The sequence below is a fragment of the Hypomesus transpacificus genome, chromosome 14 (genome assembly GCF_021917145.1).
Source record: "Hypomesus transpacificus isolate Combined female chromosome 14, fHypTra1, whole genome shotgun sequence".
Lineage (NCBI taxonomy): Eukaryota > Metazoa > Chordata > Actinopteri > Osmeriformes > Osmeridae > Hypomesus > Hypomesus transpacificus.
The window spans coordinates 17,089,344-17,110,215 of record NC_061073.1 but is presented as its reverse complement, the minus strand read 5'-3'; the positions used below and the strand labels follow the sequence as shown (position 1 = coordinate 17,110,215).

General features: G+C 47.3%; 1 protein-coding gene across 2 annotated transcripts in view; it reads left to right on the top strand.

Moving 5' to 3' along the window:
• Positions 1-18,760, top strand: part of peak1 (pseudopodium-enriched atypical kinase 1) — a 64,438-nt gene extending 45,678 nt beyond the window's left edge. For both annotated transcript variants that reach the window (XM_047033182.1, XM_047033181.1), the window contains 4 exons: positions 683-4,120; positions 9,911-10,101; positions 13,569-14,368; positions 15,530-18,760. In XM_047033182.1, coding sequence (XP_046889138.1) covers positions 816-4,120; positions 9,911-10,101; positions 13,569-14,368; positions 15,530-16,924 — 5,691 coding nt within the window. In that variant the 5' untranslated portion in view covers positions 683-815 and the 3' untranslated portion in view covers positions 16,925-18,760. The remainder of the gene's footprint in view (positions 1-682; positions 4,121-9,910; positions 10,102-13,568; positions 14,369-15,529) is intronic.
• The last annotated feature ends 2,112 nt before the right edge of the window (positions 18,761-20,872 follow it).

Here is a 20,872-nt window from a genome sequence, read left to right as displayed (position 1 = left end):
CGTCAGATTACTCATCTCCTGTGAGCCTCACCTTAGCACCAGTGACTGTACCAGGAAATGTCCCTCCTCATCTCTGACCCCCTGGCCTCTCATGGTCCTCCTCATCTCTGACGCCCTGGCCTCTCATGGTCCTCCTCATCTCTGACGCCCTGGCCTCACATGGTCCTCCACATCGCTGACGCCCTGGCCTCACATGGTCCTCCTCATCTCTGACGCCCTGGCCTCACATGGTCCTCCACATCGCTGACGCCCTGGCCTCACATGGTCCTCCTCATCTTTGACTTTCTGGCCTCACATGGTCCTCCTCATCTCTGACGCCCTGGCCTCACATGGTCCTCCTCATCTCTGACGCCCTGGCCTCACAGACTCACTGACAGAGTTGAGGATTGACCCTGCCTCTAACTGGAGAGGAGCCTTGAGTTAGTCTTAGAGAAACATGGCTGTGTATTGCCCTCTACTGGAAAGGATCTAGCACTGCTGTGAAAGAGATGTCTCTCTATCTCAGATAATAGAAAAATGACTAATTCAGACTTTTAAAATAATGGTATTTCATATTATATAGTATAAAACATGTATTGATTTGATGGGGAATGTGATCATTCCATAAAGTGCTTGGACTTAAGTCGAGCAGAATCATTGAAAACTATTTGACCATTACCTTATTTTCTGTCTTTTCTTTCAGATTGAGTGTTTGAGACCTGACATTTACCCCGAAGTCAGCTGTGCTGTAGAAGAGCCGGTTCTCCACACATTGCTTCCCATGGAGGGCTTTCCTGTCCACTGACCCAGCTGGCTGTCCCTCCGGACCAGCAGCCATGTCTGCCTGCAACACCTTCACTGAACACGTGTGGAAACCGGGCGAGTGCAAAAACTGCTTCAAACCCAAGAGCCTCCACTGCTTACCCGAGAGCGGCCTGAGGAAGACCCAGACTGAGCAACGGCCATCACTCTCCCAGCAGCAGAACCACCCCCTAGCCGGAGCCGGACCCAACGCAAACCTCACCAGCACCTCACATAGGGGGGGTAACAGCTCTGCACGCCCCCCTGTAGCCAAGAAGCCAACCATTGCTGTCAAGCCTACTATGATGCTTCCCTGCTCCTCAGCCGGTCTGGACTTGGAGGGAAATATCCACAGGCCACCAGATGCCGGTGAACCCGGGAAAACCTCTGCCTTCACGGTCTGGAACCGCAATGGCTTGAACCGCAAAAGGCCCTGTGGGTCAAATAACAATGAAGGGGAAAATGCCAGGGAGGAGATCGAGGGTTATGTGCAGCTTAGCCGGCATGCCCCCACTGGCAACAACAACAATGGTCTGACAGACATGCTAAAAGAGATAGCGGGCCTGGGCCCTGGCCCCAGCCTCTGCCCTGGCTCCAAGGACCTGTTTTTTGGACGCATTAGCAGCTCCTACAGGCGCTCCCTGGAGAGGGGCCTCCCAGCATCCAGCTGTCTGGCAATGGGTAGCAGCAGTGGAAGTGGAGGACCCCTTCAGAAACGAGTGTCCCTGAATGACAGCACAGACGTCATCAGCACTGAGGGAGGCCGCTTCTGCTACCCTGAGTTCTCAAGTGAAGGGGAGGAGGATGACGATGAAGAGGAGGAGGAAGAGGATGATGAGAGCGAGGAGAATAATGATGGGGAACATGAGAGTTGGGACGAGAGTGACGAGGAGCTGCTGGCAGTGGAGATCCGCATGCGGGGACAGCCTCGCTTTGCCAACTTCCGAGCTGCCACGCTCTCCCCGGTGCCCTTTGCAGCAGGCAAGAAGTGGAACACGGTGCCGCTGCGCAATCGCTCGCTGCAACGGATCTGTGCTGTAGACTACGATGACAGCTACGATGAGATCCTTAACGGATACCCCTCCATGGACTCAGGAGGACATGGTCTTCTCCATTATGGTCCCGGTGATCTGCAAGGCAGTGCCTTCCTATCCAACTCCGAGTCCACCACTTCCCCTGAATCCTCCTCATCGCTTCCAGAAGACTCCAGAACTACTTCCAGCAGTGGTAGCAGTGCGCCCTCTGGCCTGAGAAATGGCCTTCACTCTCCGTCTTCTTCAAAAGCACCCATGACCCGAGCTGCTGCTCGTGACAAAGAACAAGCCCACAGAGCTCTTAGTCCAATGAAGATAACAGAGACACATAAGGCTGTCCTAGCCATCCGATTGGAGGAGCAGGAAGGTAGGGAGGGGCCTATGCCCCAGGCTCTTCCTGGTCAGCCTGTCACAATCAGCTTCAGCCCAACGGAGGAGCAAGCCAGACCTTATCGTGTTGTAAACTTGGATAAGCCTCTTATCTGTAAGCCTTACACAGTTGTGGATGTGTCTGCGTCCATGACTCACAAAGAGGAACATGCTTCAGACAGCAATCCCAAACTCAAGACTCACCGCATTCCCACCAGTCCAGTGTCTTTACCCACCTCCCCTTTGGCCCAGCCTCTGTCTCCTGCATCTGCCATGTCCCCTACCTCCCCCATCTCCCCAAGGTCTGTCCCACCTTCTTCATTGGGGGGCAATGCATTCAAGAAATCAGGGAACATCCGCTACCAGGAGGTGTGGACCTCCAGCACTAGCCCTCGTCAGAAGATCCCAAGAATAGATCAAGAGACGGGGGGAGCACCTGGTCCTGTGGTCCCACCCCGACAGTGTAGCCACAAGTCAGCCCCCACCTCTCCCATCTCCGGCCTGTCCTCCTCTCGGACAGTACCCGTGAAATCCCCAAATCTGTCTGAGATCAAGTTCAACAGCTACAACAATGCGGGAATGCCACTTTTCCCTATTATCATTCGTGATGAGCCTGCATATGCACGCAGCTCCAAGAATGCAGTCAAGGTGCCCATTGTGATCAACCCCAGTGCTTATGACAACCTGGCTGTGTACAAGAGTTTTCTGGGGCTCAACGGTGAGCTACCCCAACCAAAGGGGGTCAGAGTGGCCAGCCACACCTACGAGGAGATTGGATCTGTGGAGAGTGTCCAGTCCTCCCCAACAGAGAAGCTACCCAGCAGTAAAGCTGCATTGGACAAAGCTGCTGTTGAAGACAGGAAATCTGCTCCTGGGGCTGGCCTGAATCCCCAGGAGGCCCACTCCAAAACCACTACAGACTCAAGCACTGTACCAAGCACAGAAGCCTCTGCTGCCACATGTTGTACTGCTCTCTCCACCAGTCTAACGGTCACTGCAAGCTTGCCCAAAAGCAGCCCCAATGGGGACACGTCCAGTAGGGAGGGCAGCACAGACTTCCCTCTGTCCCCTGGAACTGGGACCGCCCATCGGGAGAAGGCCATCACGGTGCTCTCTCAGATTGTGGCCTCCATTCAGCCACCTCAGTCTCCCCCAGAACCCCCCTCAGCCCAGTCCAAAACCTGCAGCGTGGAGGAGCTCTACGCTCTTCCTCCAGACGCTGCTAAGGAGACCCTTGGTCGGCCAAAGTCTTTATTTTCTCCCACTGATGGCGTTCTCTCCAAACCTAGGAAAGACACGCCCTCAAAGCAACTGCCCAAATCCCAAAGCGCCTCAGCAACTGTCACTTTGTCCAGCCCCAAGGCCGAGCCTAGCGCTCCCTTTCCCCCTCCCAGGTCCACCTCCTCTCCTTTCCATGCCTCCAACATCCTCCAGAGACACTTTGGCAACTGGACCAAGCCGGCTTCAAGCTCGCCCACAAGGCCCAGTGACGGAGAGACCAGCCCCGGTGGAGGAGATGGCAGACGCGTAGGAGCTGAGAACGCCAAACCTAAACGATGGATCTCTTTCAAGAGTTTCTTCCGTCGGCGAAAGGATGAGGATGAGCAAAGGGAGAAGGCAGAGAGGGAGAAGGAAAAGGGCAAGATGGTGGGGCTGGATGGGACTGTAATACACATGCTGCCTCCTCCTCCCATCCAGCGCCACCACTGGTTCTCCGAAGCCAAGCCCGATGACCCTAGCCAGAAGCCCACCATCATATTCACCTACAAGCCAGACTGCAGTGCCTCCGGTGACGGGGAGGGGGAACTGCGGGTGGAGGAGTGCAGAGACACCACAGTGTTGGCCTCGGAGGACAGCATCGTCACGACGACACTCTCCCCACGGCAGAGAACATCTCCACACACCCCAGGGAGTGACCTCCCCAGACAAATCATCAGGTACATCTTCTAATTCACAGATATTGCAATGAAACCAGTATGCAATTCCTTTCACTCTACCATTGTTCATTGTCTTCTTTAGTTCTTTTTAGGGGGCTGATGAGTATCTGACTCACTGTAATGCCTGAGACCAAAAACATACACACAGCCCACCCGTCAAACAAGCCAACAACTCTTAATGACTTAGTATTTGACAGTAAACCATTATGATTGTGTTGACTAACTCAACCAAACTGTTGGAAATATTACAAATAATATATACAGTTTTAAAAATATGATTTACCCTTTCTAAGGTTAGGGTTAGAAAAGGAGAGACGAAAGGACAGTAATTATTTAATTATGAATCATACCTCAAAAATCTTATTTTTAATTGAAACGTGACCCTATCATAGTCAAAGATTGTGTTGACCATTAACATTGAAGTGACCTGATTATTCATTTAATACAGTGCAGTGTATCTTTTAGGAATCTGAGTTTTCTGATTAAACTTGACAGCACAATAAAATCCCTTTTCCTATTGTAAAAATACCAATTCTGAGTTATGTAACTCAAGTTCGATGTTCTATGAGCAGAGCACCATGTTGCCTTGGCAACATAGTCTGAGAATCTATTCAAGTGCACACCTTAGCCAATAGGAGAGCCTTCTCTCACCCATAGAATAATCTTCAGGACTTTAAAGGAGTGGCAATCCTAGAATCTCTATGCCATGACTGCAAAATCAGCTCGACAGCTAAGACCGTTTTCTTGCTGCCAGTAAACCCCATCTCTCTAGCTAGTAACTTTGGAAAAGGGTTTGACGTTCCCCAAAATGCAGTGCTAAAGCAAGATGCTTTGGCCATGACTACATTCCACATGTACAGTAGGGTCCTAAAGCCTGAGACCACATTGAATGGGTACAGACTGAGAAAGCATTCTGTGACATCACAAGAAGCTCCTTGGAATGCTGTCACATCATTTTGGGATAACATGGGTCATGCATGCTACCATTTAAAGCAAAACAGACATACCAAGTATAGCCTGAAATTATTTTATAAATGTCTTTGTCACATCCACAAAGGGCCTCAAGAAGAAGAAGAAGCCAGTTAGATTGATGAGATCCTGTTCTGTGTCCTATTCAGCACTCCTTTTCCTCTGTGGTCTTAGGGTCATCCTCAGATAGCTGACTGGCCTCTTGTTTCGTTTTACTTGGTCATTATTGCCCTCAGATTTAGTTTCTCTTTTAGAAGTATTTTCTTTCCACATTTCTCTTTCCCAAATGTTCTGTGTGTGTCTCTGACTCTCATCTCTCTGTGTTCATAAATGCATCGTCATCCTTTCATCTACTTACTCTCTTCTTTACTTACATCTCTCTGAATAGGTACATCATTTGTCAATCTGTCCATTCTTAGTCTCTATTATATGTTGTCTCATTATTGCATTTCCTAATCTCTCTAACTACATATTACACTTTCATATAATCTACAGCATCTATTTTCTCTCATGTTCCTCCCCACTCACAATCTCTGGGGTGCCTGTTAACACTGTTAAATCTCACATTGTTCTGTCTTCCCGCTCTCTCCAGACTCCACTCGCCTGGTCGTGTCTTATTTTTTAACACTTTCTTTCTCTCCTTTTCAATATGTTATCTTCCTACATGTCACCCCTACTGTTCTCTCCCTTCATTGAAATTGGATCTCTTTGTGGGTAACTTTCCTTACCCATAGAACCCAATGATTAGTAATTTTATCTTTTGACTTGTCCATTCTTAGTCTCGTGTCTCGCCTGACCTCATCCTCCAGCTTTGTCTCCCCCCCCCCCCTCCCTCCCTCCCTGGTCTCCTTTCTTGTTGTCAACCAGCCATTTGTTGCTGTTGTTGTTGTTGTTCTTCTTAACCATTTGCCTCTTTTATCTTCTGTTATTTTCCCTCTTTTTGTCATCCAATATTAGATCTGTGCTTTTGCATCATAGTTTTCAATGACCATATCCATCATTACCATATCCATCATTACCATAACCCTCATTACCATATCCCTCATTACCATATCCATCATTTAAGCCAATTTATATGCAGGCTCACTCCCAGTCTAACCCTAACCCAGGCTCACAGCTTCCCGTTGCTTTGCCTTCCCTGTTTGCTCATGTTAAGATGCACTGCTGTCCTCTCTCTGCTGACTCTCCGGGACTGCTGCTCCTATTAGCTTCTCTATTCTGTCTTTGTTTTACCTTATTTTCATTTAGGTTGAACTATCCCACTACCACCTTTTGCTGTTTATATTTGCCGTCACCTGTTACTTCGTCCTGTCTTTACTCTTGGCCGTATGACTACACAGGCGAAGCTGATGGAGCTTTACCTGCTGTACCTGGTGATATTTGAAGGTGTAATTGCTGCTTCCAAAGGTGCTTCTGAATAGAGTTCTGAATAAGGGATTTGAATCTTTATGCAAATTAAATGTGTCATGTGTGGTGAATGATGTACTTACACATGACTGCGCCCCTGTAGAAGTAGAAATACCTTGATCCTTTTTGACAACAGTCTATTCAATAATCCAGCTGTGTCAAGTTGAGCATTTTCCGCCTGTTGAATACTAGTGGATATGTACTGTGGTACTGCTGTGGAATGATATATATTATGCAGGGAGTCAGGTGGCTGAGCGGTTAGGGAATCGGGCAAGTAATCAGAATGTTGCCGGTTCCATTCCCGGCCGTGCCAAATGACATTGTGTCCCTGGGCAAGGCACTTCACCCTACTTACCTTGGGGTGGAATGTCCCTGTACTTACTGTAAGTCGCTCTGTATAAGAGCGTCTGCTAAATGACTAAATGCAAAATTGACTTCTGTCAATAATTAAGTAATGCATTTATTTACTTCATCCAAAGTGGTAGTCGGTAACAGTATGACTAAGGAGACACACACAGTACAGTTAATAGGTCAATTCCACCGAAACAAAAGCTAGTATGTAAACAGTCTGTCTGACCTTTACACTACCCAGCCTCAGTGGGTGTTCTACACCAATGCCATGTTATGGTTTTACAGCTGAAAACTAAAGGTCATCAGCATGTGAGAGTACTTGTAACGTAAGTTTGTCTGAATGTAGACTCTTAATAAGATGTCTTATAGTCCGTTCATCTGGATACACTGCAGCCATTACATCCTCAGTGGGCAACAGATCAGAAATACAGTCAAATTTGTTAGCTTACTTTGAGCATAGGATAGTAGAAAAATGTCAAACCTAAAACTAAAAGATAGGACATTGGAATAGCCCCTCAACCCTACCTCCTCCCAGCACAAACAGGGGTTTCAGGATGTATAGAATGTTTGAAGGACAGTAAACCAACATCGCTACAGTACTGTAACTGGTGTACCACCTTCTCAGTATCCGATTGCACTATGTAGAACACTCTCGCTGCTCATTGTTATTCTTATTTTTATATATATTTTATGTTATATTTAAATTGTTGTATTCTTAGATTGTTTAGTCCTTAGAAATTCTTAAACTTTTGTACTTTCACTCAATTTAAGATTCGTGTGTTTAGTGTTTTGCACCTCCCTGCCACAGTCAATTCTGTGTTTGTATAACAGACATGGCGAATAAACCGAATTCTGATTCTGATTCTAATAACTGTGCTTTATGTTGATATGCTGCTTAAGATAGTCTCCTTATCTCTCTCGCCTCTCCCAAAACCACTTCCTCTCATGTTGCAAACTCTGAACTGCGGGAGTGGTCCTGTTATCAACTTCTAAACCCAGAAACTCAGAGGAAATCAGGTTTACAGAAGGAATGCTGTTTACGCATAGTTCTATATTCTGTAGCTCCAGTCAAGCAGGGTGTGTCTTGTTGACCAGATGAGGTCACTGAGCTACTAGCACCGTGTGTCTTTTCTCATTGGCATATTAAGGGTTAATGTGCCTGACTGCTCTGGCTGCGAGCAATGTTATTGGTTAACAGAGAGAATGTTTGTGCAGTCGTTACCTTCAACAGGTGAACGCAGTGTGAGAGAGAAAAGAGACACAGTTAGAATCCTCTGAAATGGAGAGAAAATGTTGCGGGAGGAATTTATCAGTTGAGACCGAAGCAAGCTTGTTTCTAAGAATGTGAAGTTCCTCAGCTGTGCTGTCCCACCCAGACACATGGGGAGCTGTGTTAGCAGGTACCATGGGTGAGTGGGAAGGGCTCTGCTTTCCTCTAATTACTCCATCACCAGACATTCTTTTGGATCTGTGTTATTGACTTCGGAAGGACTATACCTCGAGAGATAGTGTCTGTGAGTGTCGTAGCTTTGGTGTGTCCTCAAGGTCTGCTTCAGCATTAAGTGCAGCAACTTTAAAACTCTGGGGCGTGTTTGTTCTAGTCGCGTGAACAAGTTGGGTCCTGATATTCAGACGTGCAGCCATGAAGGTATTTATTGGTTTAAGGGCCTCTTAAGGTATTTCTGGACTGTAGTTTTTCCAGCAAATCTATTCAATGTCCCATAGAATTGCATACAAATGATAGGGGTTAGTATTTTAGGCACCACACTTAATCTCAACCCTTCTGGTTGGAAATGGCAAGATGGCCCTCATCTCCATTTGATGAGGCTGTAAATCAGCTGTGTACGCTCTCCCCCTGCTTCTGGCTGGCTAGACGGCTGTAAGCTAGTTATTGTGATGTTGAAGGATGGCTCAAAGCCTGTTGAAGAGAAGTGATCAACATATGATCCCAGGAAAGAGAGTTTCTATTCTAACAGCGTCGAGTGTAAGGAGGCTTTATAAGAACTTGGTGAATGTTCTTAGGACGACAGTGTTATGTTATAATAATAATAGTAAGACTTTATGTATATAGCACATTTCATACAAGAATTGCAGCTCAATGTGCTTTACATGAAATCAATAAAAACAATAACAAAAGTGAAGTAAATGAATGAATATAAATTTAAAAATTAAAATATAACAACAAAATACAAGCCGCAGTCTTTGCGGGAATCAAAACGCATAAGCCGCAGTCTTTGCGGCATCTCGAATCCGTCTTAGACCCGAGCTGCCTTTGCAGTTTCCAAAACATATAACATGGTGTGCTTGGTTTCAGTGAGAAGGATCCTCTTTAATGTCCCTGTGCTTCCTGAAAGGAGTCTTACCATCAACTTTGATTTGTTTTGATGCTGTTGTTAATTTGAAGTAGCATTTTTAGCAACAAGACTAACATTGAGTGTCTTGGAGTGTTCAGGAAACCACTGCATCATAGAAAGTGGGATTGTACCTTCCTGTCCTTTGAATGTCCCAATCTTTGATGACTCATGCTTATGACAAAGCATGCATAATTAGCATCACAGGAAGATGACTAAGGCTGATTGTCAACATAAGCTATAAGGTCTGCAGGCATCAAGTCTGAATACTGCACAGAATAATGACACCTATGTTATCTCCCCACAGCTGAGCTCCCAACATCTCCTGCCTGTCTCTATCGTCTCAATCCAGCCTTCCCACCCCCAAGTGACTCAGCTCACTGTTACAGCATGTGTTGTGACAGGCAGCTAAATCTCCACTTTGCCTTTCTAAACCCTCCAGAAGGCAGACCCTGTCCGGTCATATAACATCAACCATTTAACGTGTCCTCTGTAGCATGGTGTTCCCCACTGAAAAGTTTCATGTTGTTGTCTCTTTGTAATTGTAGTCTGCCCTGTGTGCCCACGTTGGGTTTGTTCGCGCTTTGAAAATAGTCTCTCTTTTTCCCCTCACGCAAGGGTTCCTTGTCCTTAAAAGCTTTTCTTTATCTATGTTCCATATATTTAATACTGCTCGTTCTCTAACCCTGCAACCTTTTCTGTGCCCTCACAGCGAGTTGCCAGGCAGCGCTAATGAAGGCCCCATGGCCACAGCCTCCTCCCAGCTGGCCAGGCTGCAGCCAGGCTCTGTGGGGGAGGCGTGTGCCCCGGCCAGTGATGGCAGTGCCAGCGTAGGTGACCCAGATGATGACGGCTCACACTCACCCGCCTCCAGCTCCTGCAGCGCCACCTACAGCAACATGGGTAAGCTGACACCTTGACACCCACTGTGGTGAGGAAGAGGCTGGGTGTCAGGACTCAGGACCTTCTCTGCTGAGGAACTAGAAGAGAAGTCCTCAGGCAGAAGTGGGGAGTTTGTGAACTAGTCCTAGAAGGTGTAAATCATCTGGGTAAATGGTCAGAATATCAGTAGCATGTTAAGAGGATATATTAAAGACTACCCTGTTTTATTTTACGTGAATGACTGGGCACATCAGTCTGTTTTGTTGCTGTACTCAGTAAGGTCTAAATATATCCTTCCATAATGTATAATGTTTGGGATACTAAGATATTTCTATGGTGTATCATGTCACCAGCTCCAGAGACAGAGAGCTCTGTCATGGTCTGGATCAGCTCGCGCTGGCAGCTAGTGCCTAGCTACTCAGCAATGCAAAGAGGAAGTTCAATTTCATGGCCAGTAACGTTCCATGCAGGACTCTGGCTGGAAGCCACGGCCGAGCCTATTCATGGCTATCAGTAAGAGGTGTGGCACCTCACAACCTGAGGGAGGGAAGGGTGTTGTGCAGGCTCACTGCATAGAGCAGCCAGAAGGACTGAAGGAGCCAGAGCTTTGATCGTGAAGGGAAAGAGAAGAGAATTTCAGACAGTGTGTGCACACCAGAGAATGGATGAATGTGATGGAGGACTGATGAGCCGAGTGCACAGATTTGATTTTGTGTGAAGCGCTTATTTTAACGACACCTCGTGTGTCTCTGTGACCGTGTGTGTGTGCGCTTGTCTATGGGTGCTTGTCTGTGGGCGTGTGAGAACGTGTGAATTGGCATTGAGTGCTGTATGTGCCCTGATTGTAATGAAAGACTCCAGGGTGGCTAAGTGATGAGCACTCTGCAACCTAGTTACACACAACAACTAATGAGAGAGAGACACAGAGAGACACAGAGAGACACAGAGAGACACAGAGAGACACAGAGAGACACAGAGAGACAGCTGACTGTGTAGAGCTCTCAGTCCTCACACCAAGCTTTGTCTAATCCAGTTCTGTCAGACTCTTCCACATTTTAAACATCCTCAGACATGCATGTCCTCTCAAGAGCTCCTTCGTCTCCTTCCTCCCTCCCAGACACCTCCTCCTGAGAGCAGGAGAGACTGCCTCCAGCCTCACCCAGACAGAATGTTAGAGTAGCCAGCCGCTTGGCCAGAGTGGTGCAGCAGGATCTCTTAGGTAGGGATCCTGGCACAGGGCTGCATGCTCCCTCTGCCTCTCAGATCATCCTGACACGTTAGCACGGTCCAGGTAGGCTCTTCCTCCTGTGTTTCTCTCTCTCTTTCTCATGAATACTTTTCTGACACACCTCAATATTTGATTGTATATGAATATTTGATACCATCTCCTCTCTTTGCCTGTGCTCCGTTCTACTTAGAGTCGCTCGCTTTCGATGGATGCATCTACATGTCATATTTCAGTGTAATGTTCATGTTTAATACTGGTCATGCAGCATTGTAGTTTTACATGATCCAATCAGAGTAGATGAATAGTCCACAAAGGCCATGTACTGTGATTTAAATACCTGGATTGAGAGGAGGGATCTGCTGTGAAGAAGAAAAAAAAGGTTTCGCTTCGGGATCTTTCAAATGTTTAACTTAGTTTTGGAGTGCTATCCCTTCATGTTTGTTTTGGTAGGAGGTTACTGACAAGTAGGAGCTGTGTGCTAGTGATGTCCTAGTTCATTCTGTAACATATTCATACATTCAATTCAAGTATACCTAGTACAAGTGCTAAATATACAGCCAGTCATCGCTGGTGTTTGGCAGCTGTGTTCCCTTGTGGGCAAGGGACAAAAGTCAATGGTCACTTGATATTCACTAATAATAATGTAAGAACTGTGAAAAGAAAAAAGCTAAGATGAATGCTGTAATAATGTTGATATCGAGGCTTTTAATCACTTTAGGAATATACCTTGCTGTAAATGATGATATGATGAACAGCAGTATGTTTTCTGTGGCATTGTAGCAGTAGCAGGCTTAGCAGTTAGATCAGGAGGCAGATTGTGTTTCGCGTTTGACGATTTTAATCAGATTTAAAAGTGGGGATGTTGACACTTGTGTGCAATCAAAGGATTTAAGGAACTCATTTAGTACAATCTGGTCAACAGCTCCTCACTGCAGACATGCAGTGATGGCAGAGGTCTGTGGTGGTCAGTCTTGGACCTGCAGTGATAGCAGAGGTCTGTGGTGGTCAGTCTTGGACCTGCAGTGACAGCAGAGGTCTGTGATGGTCAGTCTTGACCTGCAGTGATGACAGAGGTCTGTGATGGTCAGTCTGGACCTGCAGTGATGTTAGTGGTCTGTGATGGTCAGTCTTGACCTGCAGTGATGGCAGAGGTCTGTGATGGTCAGTCTGGACCTGCAGTGATGTTAGAGGTCTGTGATGGTCAGTCTTGACCTGCAGTGATGGCAGAGGTCTGTGGTGGTCAGTCTTGACCTGCAGTGATGACAGAGGTCTGTGATGGTCAGTCTGGACCTGCAGTGATGTTAGAGGTCTGTGGTGGTCAGTCTTGACCTGCAGTGATAGCAGAGGTCTGTGATGGTCAGTCTTGACCTGCAGTGATGACAGAGGTCTGTGGTGGTCAGTCCCAGGACAGAATCTGGAATCTGCTTTTATCCATCTTAGAAAATACCGTTTATTTAGACTTTTTGCTAAACACATTTTAAGATGCTGTCATGTGAGGTAGACAGAGGTTGTGTCCGAACAACTTTGCATTGGAATCTTGTACGGCAACGTGACCTCCCTAACCAGCAATTGGTGTAATGGAATGGTCCAGTTACATGTAACCTGGAACCACAGCTTCAAATCATTTGTTGTCATTTGTAATTTGTCCCGAAACTGGGGCATTCTAGGATGAGTTTGCCAACATAACAACCCTACAGTGAGTCTATGCCCTGCTCTAAGACACCATCATGGTCTATGTCCTCTTCAAACTCATTCATTCCCCAAACTCTTTGGATCGCTTCTGTTTTTATTCCAGATAGGATCTGGAGTCTTTTGCCCACATAAAAAATGAGGCCACTGTTAAGTAACGCCTTCTGCTAAAATTGCTGTCCAACCTCAGTGTTTTAAGCACTCTCTCCCAGATCATGGGATTGGATGGGGCTGCAGCCAGCTGTTCTTTTCACTGTCCTGAATCCTTAAGACCTCCCCTCACATGCTACAGTATCTGACCTTACGTGCTAAAGGCTTAGTCTTGCTCACCATGAGACCTACAGTTATTCCTTAGACTGAACACATCACAAAGAAGACAAGTAGAGGATGGAATCTTCCTAGCTTGTAACTATAGCGTTAGCCAACTGTAACAGTATTTTGTACAATAGGCTTCCTGGCTTTAATAAGGTATTGAAAATGGTTTTGGTTCACCGTTGTTTTCACTTGAGTCTGCTGGCCTGGTGATGCATGTGTTGTAGATGCTGGTTTAAGGGCTTCTCTCCTCTCTCAGGTCTGTCTCGAGCCAACATGATCCCCCTGAAGCAGCCCCGCAACATGAAGAGCTCCTTCGACACCCTGGCGTCGCTCGACCTGGACGGCCCCCAGGCCACCCCTCCTCCGCTGCCGAAGAAGTCTGTGTCCCGCTCCACCACGGAGTCCTCCAGCCTGGCCGTGCCACAGGCTGGGCTGAAGCCCAAGGAGCTGCCACAGGGTGTGCTGAAGCCCAAAGCTGAAGCCAAGCCCGGGGGCAGCAACTTCAGCGTGGCCAACCCTCTCTACGACCTGGACGGTACCTGGGAGACTACCAGCCAGAGCTCCTCCCTCAGCTCTGAGCCCCGCCCCCACGACCAGGAGAGCGGCGACTCCCTGGAGAGACCAGTCACCGGCGTCAACAAGGGCCGTCCGGCCAACAGCCTCTCGTGTCTGGCGTCGGCTCCCAGCGCGACCACGGGGAGGGAGCACAGGGGCTGCCGGAGTGCCGAGTCCCTGGCTGGCAGGGCCCGCACCACGGGCAGAGGGGCCGGGGCCAGAGGGAGCAGCAAGACCCAGAGACAGGCGCTGTACAGGGGCATGGACAGCTGGGAGGAGGTGGTGGGCAGGATTCGAGGGCTGCACACAGACACTCTGCGTAAGCTGGCGGGGAAGTGTGAAGACCGTTTCATGGCGGGCCTGAAGGACCACCTGCGCTTTGGGAACGACAGCTGGTCGCTCTTCCGCCTCACCACGGGAAGGCCGTGCTGCGAGGCTGGGGACGCCGTGTACTACACAGCCTCCTATGCCAAGGACCCACTGGTCACCTACGCCATCAAGGTACGCCTGAGACCACACCACCAACACACTCCTGCCCAGATCACAACTACACTACGACTAAGTCTAATGTGTACTTTACACACTTAGGGTATACACTCCTATGGAATATTAAAGAGAATATCTTGACATGTTTCAGTGTAATGTCATGTGATGCCAAGGTCTTCTCTTTAGTACGAGGGATGCTGCATGTATCCGACAGTGTGTGTGTGTGTGTGTGTGTGGGGGGGGGGGGTTCACCCGAGTGTTGTATTATTTACATATTCTAGAACCTTCCACGTTGCTGCGCTTTAAAGCCTTGTCTGCACATTAAGAAAGTAGACTGGCCAGACTGAGCTCCTGCTACCCCATTAAAAAGTTCCGCTCATGTTAATGTGACCTACTTGTGTGAGGTTCTGTCCTCCTGCTGCCCATCAGCAGAAGGGATTTGTTTATGACTATTTAACGATGTGCTTCTCATTTCTCTGAGGGTTGTGTGTGTGTGTGTGTGTGAGGGGGGGGGGGGGGGGGTTACGTGTAAAAGAGGAGAAAGTTAGAGAATGCAGAAATGTTATGTAACAAACAAACAACACTGTTCAGTTAGAATATTCAGCGTGACGTTGTGCAGCCCATAAACACCCAATGGACAAATTGTTCTATTTCTCCTCGTTTTTCTCACGCTCAATTCTGTATTCAGCTCAGCATGATCCTCGTGAGAGTGAGGAGGAGCCCTGCCATGGTAGTCCATGGTGCCTGGCTTCAAAGGGAAGAGAATTGGGAAGACACAGAGCTGCAGAGGCTGTCACTGGGGTTTAGGAAGCAGGGAGCCAGGCTGGGCAGGGCTGTCACTGACTACGCTCTCATCTCCCAGATACATGCAGGATCAATGGCATCAGCAATGAAACCAGTTTGAGGGTAGAGGCATGAGACTGAGAGGAAGGTCTCCTGTGACCTCTCTGGTGGATTTACCAGCTCTTTCTGTTCTATTGAAGCTGAAGGGGATTTTAAGCATTCCTTTTTGTCTCTACTGTTTTATGCAGAATAGCATCAGAGTGGCAACTGCACAAAGAGGACTTGATGGTGATGCACACAGTGCTCAATAGGATGGCTACTGACACTTGTATTTTTCCCTCTGTCCTCTTCTCCCTGTCTCTCTCTCTCCTGTTTCTCCTTTGTTCCCTCCAGATCTGTCGCAGTAAAGTGAAGGAGACCCAGCAGCGGTTCTTCCACAGTCTGGCTGTGAGACAGAGCTTGGCCCTGCACTTCAACATCCAGCAGGACTGTGGACACTTCCTGGCTGACGTGCCAGCCCGCCTGCTACCCTGGGAGGAGGAAGAAGAAGAGGAGGAGGATGAGGACGAGGGCGAGGAAGAAGAACAGAAAACGAAAAACAAGGAGACAAAGACTGAGAAAGTTGGTGAAAGCAACACAACGTCCTCAAACACAACCCACAACGGCCAATCAGAGGAAAGTCATGCCATGAGTCACATGGGCACTACGGGGCAGTTAAGAAGTCGCGTGGTGGTCATCACCCGCGAGGTCCCCTTCCAGACTGTTGCCGACTTTGTCCAGGAGGGCGAGGTGCGTCACGCCAGGACCCCAGACCTGTACGAGCGGCAGGTGTGTCTGCTCCTACTGCAGCTGTGCTCTGGACTGGAACACATGAAGCCCTACCATGTGACCCACTGTGACCTGCGTCTGGAGAACCTGCTGCTGGTGCACTGTCAGCCTGGGAACCCTGGAAACCCTGGGAACCCTGGGAACCCTGGGAACCCTGGGAACCCGGGCCAGATGGAGGCCAACAACAATGCTGCCCCCTCTGGGACTGGCCTCACTACTGCCCCTTCGGCCGCCTCTGTCGCCGCCAACTCCACCTGCCCCGCACGTCTCATTATCAGTAACTTCTCTCAGGCCAAACAGAAGACACCCCTGGTGGTGGACCCCGGCGCCCTCCGCAGCCAGTCACGTCTAGCGCCTGAGATCGTCACGGCAACGCAATACCGCAAATGCGATGAGTTCCAGACGGGCATCCTCATCTACGAGATGCTGCACCGACCCAACCCCTTCGAAGAGACGCCTGACCTGAAGGAGAGGGAGTACACCTGGGCTGACCTGCCGCCACTGCCCATGCGCTCGCTGTACTCCCAGGGGCTCCAGCAGCTGGCCAGCCTCCTGCTGACCGTCAACCCCTCAGAGAGGATCCAGATGGCCGAGGCCCGGGCCTGCCTGCAGTGTCTGCTCTGGGGGCCCCGTGAGGACCTGTTCCAGGTGCTCACCAACGCCCCAGCGCCGGGAACCAACCCCAGCCAGCGGGAGTCCACGCTCCAGAACTGGCTGGACCTGAAGCGAACCCTGATGATGATTAAGTTTGCAGAGCGCTCCCTGGACTCTGGGTGTGGAGTGAGCCTGGAGGACTGGCTGTGCTGCCAGTACCTGGCCTTCACCAGCACAAACTCACTCAGCAGGGTGGTGCACATCCTCCAGCAGACCCAGGCCCAGCCTCAGAGCCAGGCCCAGCCTCAGAGCCAGGCCCAACATCAAACCCATACTTGTCATGTGACCCAGGCCCAGCCTCTTTGAGAACCACTCAGCCCTACCTAACGCCACGTCTCTCTTTAAAGAGACCCCATCTTCTGTTCTTCACTGATGCGAATGTACGACACCAGTAAACTTTTGCCTTTTTGGCAGCATTCACTGTTCTCAGTCTAAATAATGTGCAGCAGTGTAATTCCTCTCATGCTTGTCATGCACACAGGAGTATGGTCAGATCAGACACACTGTCCTGGGGAGGTAAACACTAGTCTGCATCTGCTTGGGCCAACGAGAGATGGATGGATCTCAATTAATTTAAAAGAGCAACCATAAGTAGTAAGGTTACATCAAAAATCTAGAGTCACCATAGCAACACAGGTCGCAAGCTCTAGTTGGTATCAGTACCCTTCCACCACGTGACTAATTGGTCCCAAAAAGTTCAGTCATTCAGTAGTTGATGATGTCATGAATCTGGACAATCGTGTGTGTGTGTGTGTGTGTGCTTGGAAGCAGTTGACTTGAGGAAGGAGGGGAGCTCTGGAAAGATCACTTTGAATGTCCTTGTGTGACACACTCTTTAGAAATCATTTCTAAAAGACAGAAAGTATTCTACCTGTTTAAATGTCAGAGAGCCAGAGCACGGTTTTGCACGTTAAAATCTCCAGATCTAACAGTGTCAAAACACAGTCATGTTCTGCTGTGACATTTTGGAAGCATCTCTGAGTAGTTACCTTTACTGATAGTTTACAAGTATTGCGGATAGGAAACTATCCTACAAATTCTTTCAGTTTTCAGTGATTCAGAGAGCGTGTGCAGAGTGGAGCTTCCAGTATCAACATGAAGCATGCTGGCGGTGCCCTAATGGATGAGGGTGGACGCAGTATAAACTGGGGAACATTTCTCCAACACACCTTGCACTCTTGGTTGGGTAGGTTGAACTAAATGCCCAAATTTCTAGAATTACGAGAAATGACAAGATTTTAGATTTTCTATTGCATTTACTGTATATATCTATAGAGTTCTATCTACACCACCAAAAGTTAATTAATCTCAACCTTAGATCACTTTTAAGCACTGAAAACTGGAGTGGACAAAAAAATGCTTTACTTCCTCAGATAATCTATAAGAGTAGGGTATAGCTCAGTGGTTAGAGCATTAGACTCCAGATCAACAGATGACAGGTTTAGAAACCCCCCATGTGCTGTATATTGGTTTAGATAAAAGCATTGGCTAAAATACATTATATTTGTACCATTAGTGTCATGCAAACTTTTGTCACCAAAGATGTGCCCTCCGGTCTCTAAAAAATACACAAAATTAAGTGATATAGAGTTGACGGCATTTAAAATATTTTTAACAGAGGTATTCATTTAATTAACTTGTTGGATAGAGAATTATCATTGAAGTGTCCTTACTGGGCTTGTTCCAAAATCACCTGGCTGTGGACTCCAAAAAAGCACGGCTGACCATTTGGCTTGATGCAGTCACCAGAACAGGACTTGGGCTCAGAGGCTCCGGGACCTTCTGGTATCATGTGTTGGAGGGGAAAACACTCCTTTGGGCTTTTTCTTTGGATTTGTGCAATTATTAAAATGTCAACAACAAAAATATATAAATGAGCTTATAACCCATAAACATCACAGTATTTTAAACATGTTTTCTTTGTCACAATATGCGACTTTGTTTCACATATTCTCTTCTATGTATTTTGTGGCACATACTATGACTGAACTGACGATGAGGATCATGTGTCATATTTTAAGAACAATTTGTAGTGTGGAACTAAGACTAATTCATCACAGCGGTAGGGGAGATGGTAGTACATTTCAAAGGACTGCACAATCAAACATTTGTACTTTTAGTTTGTACTTTTTTGAATTGTTTATCGTTCATTCATTGGAAATCATTGGAATCATACCCACAATCATTGGAAAAGTTGGGTTGTCAATGCCCTTCACTCATTCAGTGAACAGAACTTTAGAACGCTCCTAGATGAGCTTGAAACTGGAGGTGGATGACGTGACAAATGAAGAGTTAGCTGCCAGCCTTGGTGAAACAACTGGTCGTCGAATGGCTCATCAACACTTGGAATGTATCAGAATGCACCTGGACGAGGGGGAAAATGACTGAGTCTGGGTATTTTCAAACCATTATTCACTCTTTAGAGCTTATATTTTTGGTCAACCACTACATTTCACTTCACTCAGAAGCCCCAGATCAGTGTAAAACAGTAGAACAACCACTGCCTTAAAACCCTGCTTGAAGACCTACCACCACCAACCCACCTGCCTATGACGTGCTGATGATGTGTTGTGATATTGACTTGGCTGTTACTGGTAGACACCCTCCCAGCTTCATCACAAGTGTCCTCCTACAGCGAGCACACCCTCCCAGCTTCATCACAAGTGTCCTCCTACAGCGAGCACACCCTCTCAGCTTCATCACAAGTGTCCTCCTACAGCGAGCACACCCTCTCAGCTTCATCACAAGCGCATGCAGCTTCAGACTCATTCTAGCTGAACAAATGAGCTCACCGTGGACTCAGTCTTCCCTCCCTGGAATCAATATTGCCATTTTGATCAATGTATGCAGGTTGTTGTTAGCTAGTAAGTGAACAGTATAGAACAGAGACCATCTTGTTTTGCACACACATAATTAAATAAAGCACTTGAGTAAATGCATCGTCAACTTGAACTATCTTGTTACATTTGTTTTAATTCTGTTTAATACTGCGTTTAACAAACCATTCAAAATCAATAGGTATGATGAGGTTTAATTTTTTTGTATCAGACAGAAATCGGGATTAATCATCCTGTAGTTTTATTAACCTTTACGAACTGTTGTATTTCAGTAGCTTATCTTAGCAATTATTTTGTTGTCATAACCAAAGGCCATGGCAGCCAGTCTGAAGAGTTCAAGCTGCGTTTCAGAGGAGTCCTGCTAGCAGAAGCCAGAGATGTGCAGGTGTGTGGCTGTAACAGGTGTGTGGCTGTAACAGGTGTGTGGCTGTAACAGGTGTGTGGCTGTAACAGGTGTGTGGCTGTAACAGGTGTGTGGCTGTAACAGGTGTGTGGCTGTACCAGGTGTGTGGCTGTAACAGGTGTGTGGCTGTAACAGGTGTGTGGCTGTAACAGGGTTAGTGTACCGATGACTGTGTGTGGAATGGGGACTGCACTGGTGGCCGTCCTCCCCAAGAGTAGACATTCATGTTGGGTCTGATCTCATCTGTTTTAGCCCACATTTCTTTCTGAATACAGTGCACCTCGCTCTGTACACTTTAGGGACTATCGTCTTTGTTATTAAAAGAAGGCTTCACTAGACTGGGGTCTAATTTACCGTGAGAAACAATATGGAGGGGTGTCTGATCTCTGGCCTGATTAAGATTAAAATACTGTGTTATTTTCACCTCTAGGGGGGGAAGTGTGTTAGTGTACAGGTCTATGTACAGTTTCCCCCTCCTCTTGTAAGTTATGAGAGTAATAACAAGGAGTGAAACCACTTTGGCAGGATGAGTTCCAATAGGTGTCATTCATGGTTAGTAATTACCAACAGTCCAATTTGCTGTGGTGTCAATGCATTGTGACAGATGAGCTCATTTGGCTTTCTATATATGTGTATATCTTTCATTAACCGATGGTAAAAGAACAATAAATATATGTTTTTATAAAAAATGCGGGTGTCATGATTCTGTCTGAACGTCTGCAAAGCATGTCCCTCTTGTTGTAGGCCAGGGACACTGGTCTCCACTCACTGGGAATGCTAACTGATGGTTTAGGATTGAAATATAAGGCATTTCTTGTCTTCCTCCACAGTAACATGGAAAGCGTAAATACTAAGAATATAATACTTGAAAAAGTAAAATAAAAAAAAATATTATCAATGAAGAGCTTGATTAATTGTAAATTCATATGAAATATACGACAGCAGACCACAGTAAGTTCTACTCAGCGTTGACCACAAGATGGAGACATTTGACTGAATAAATATGACGCGTGA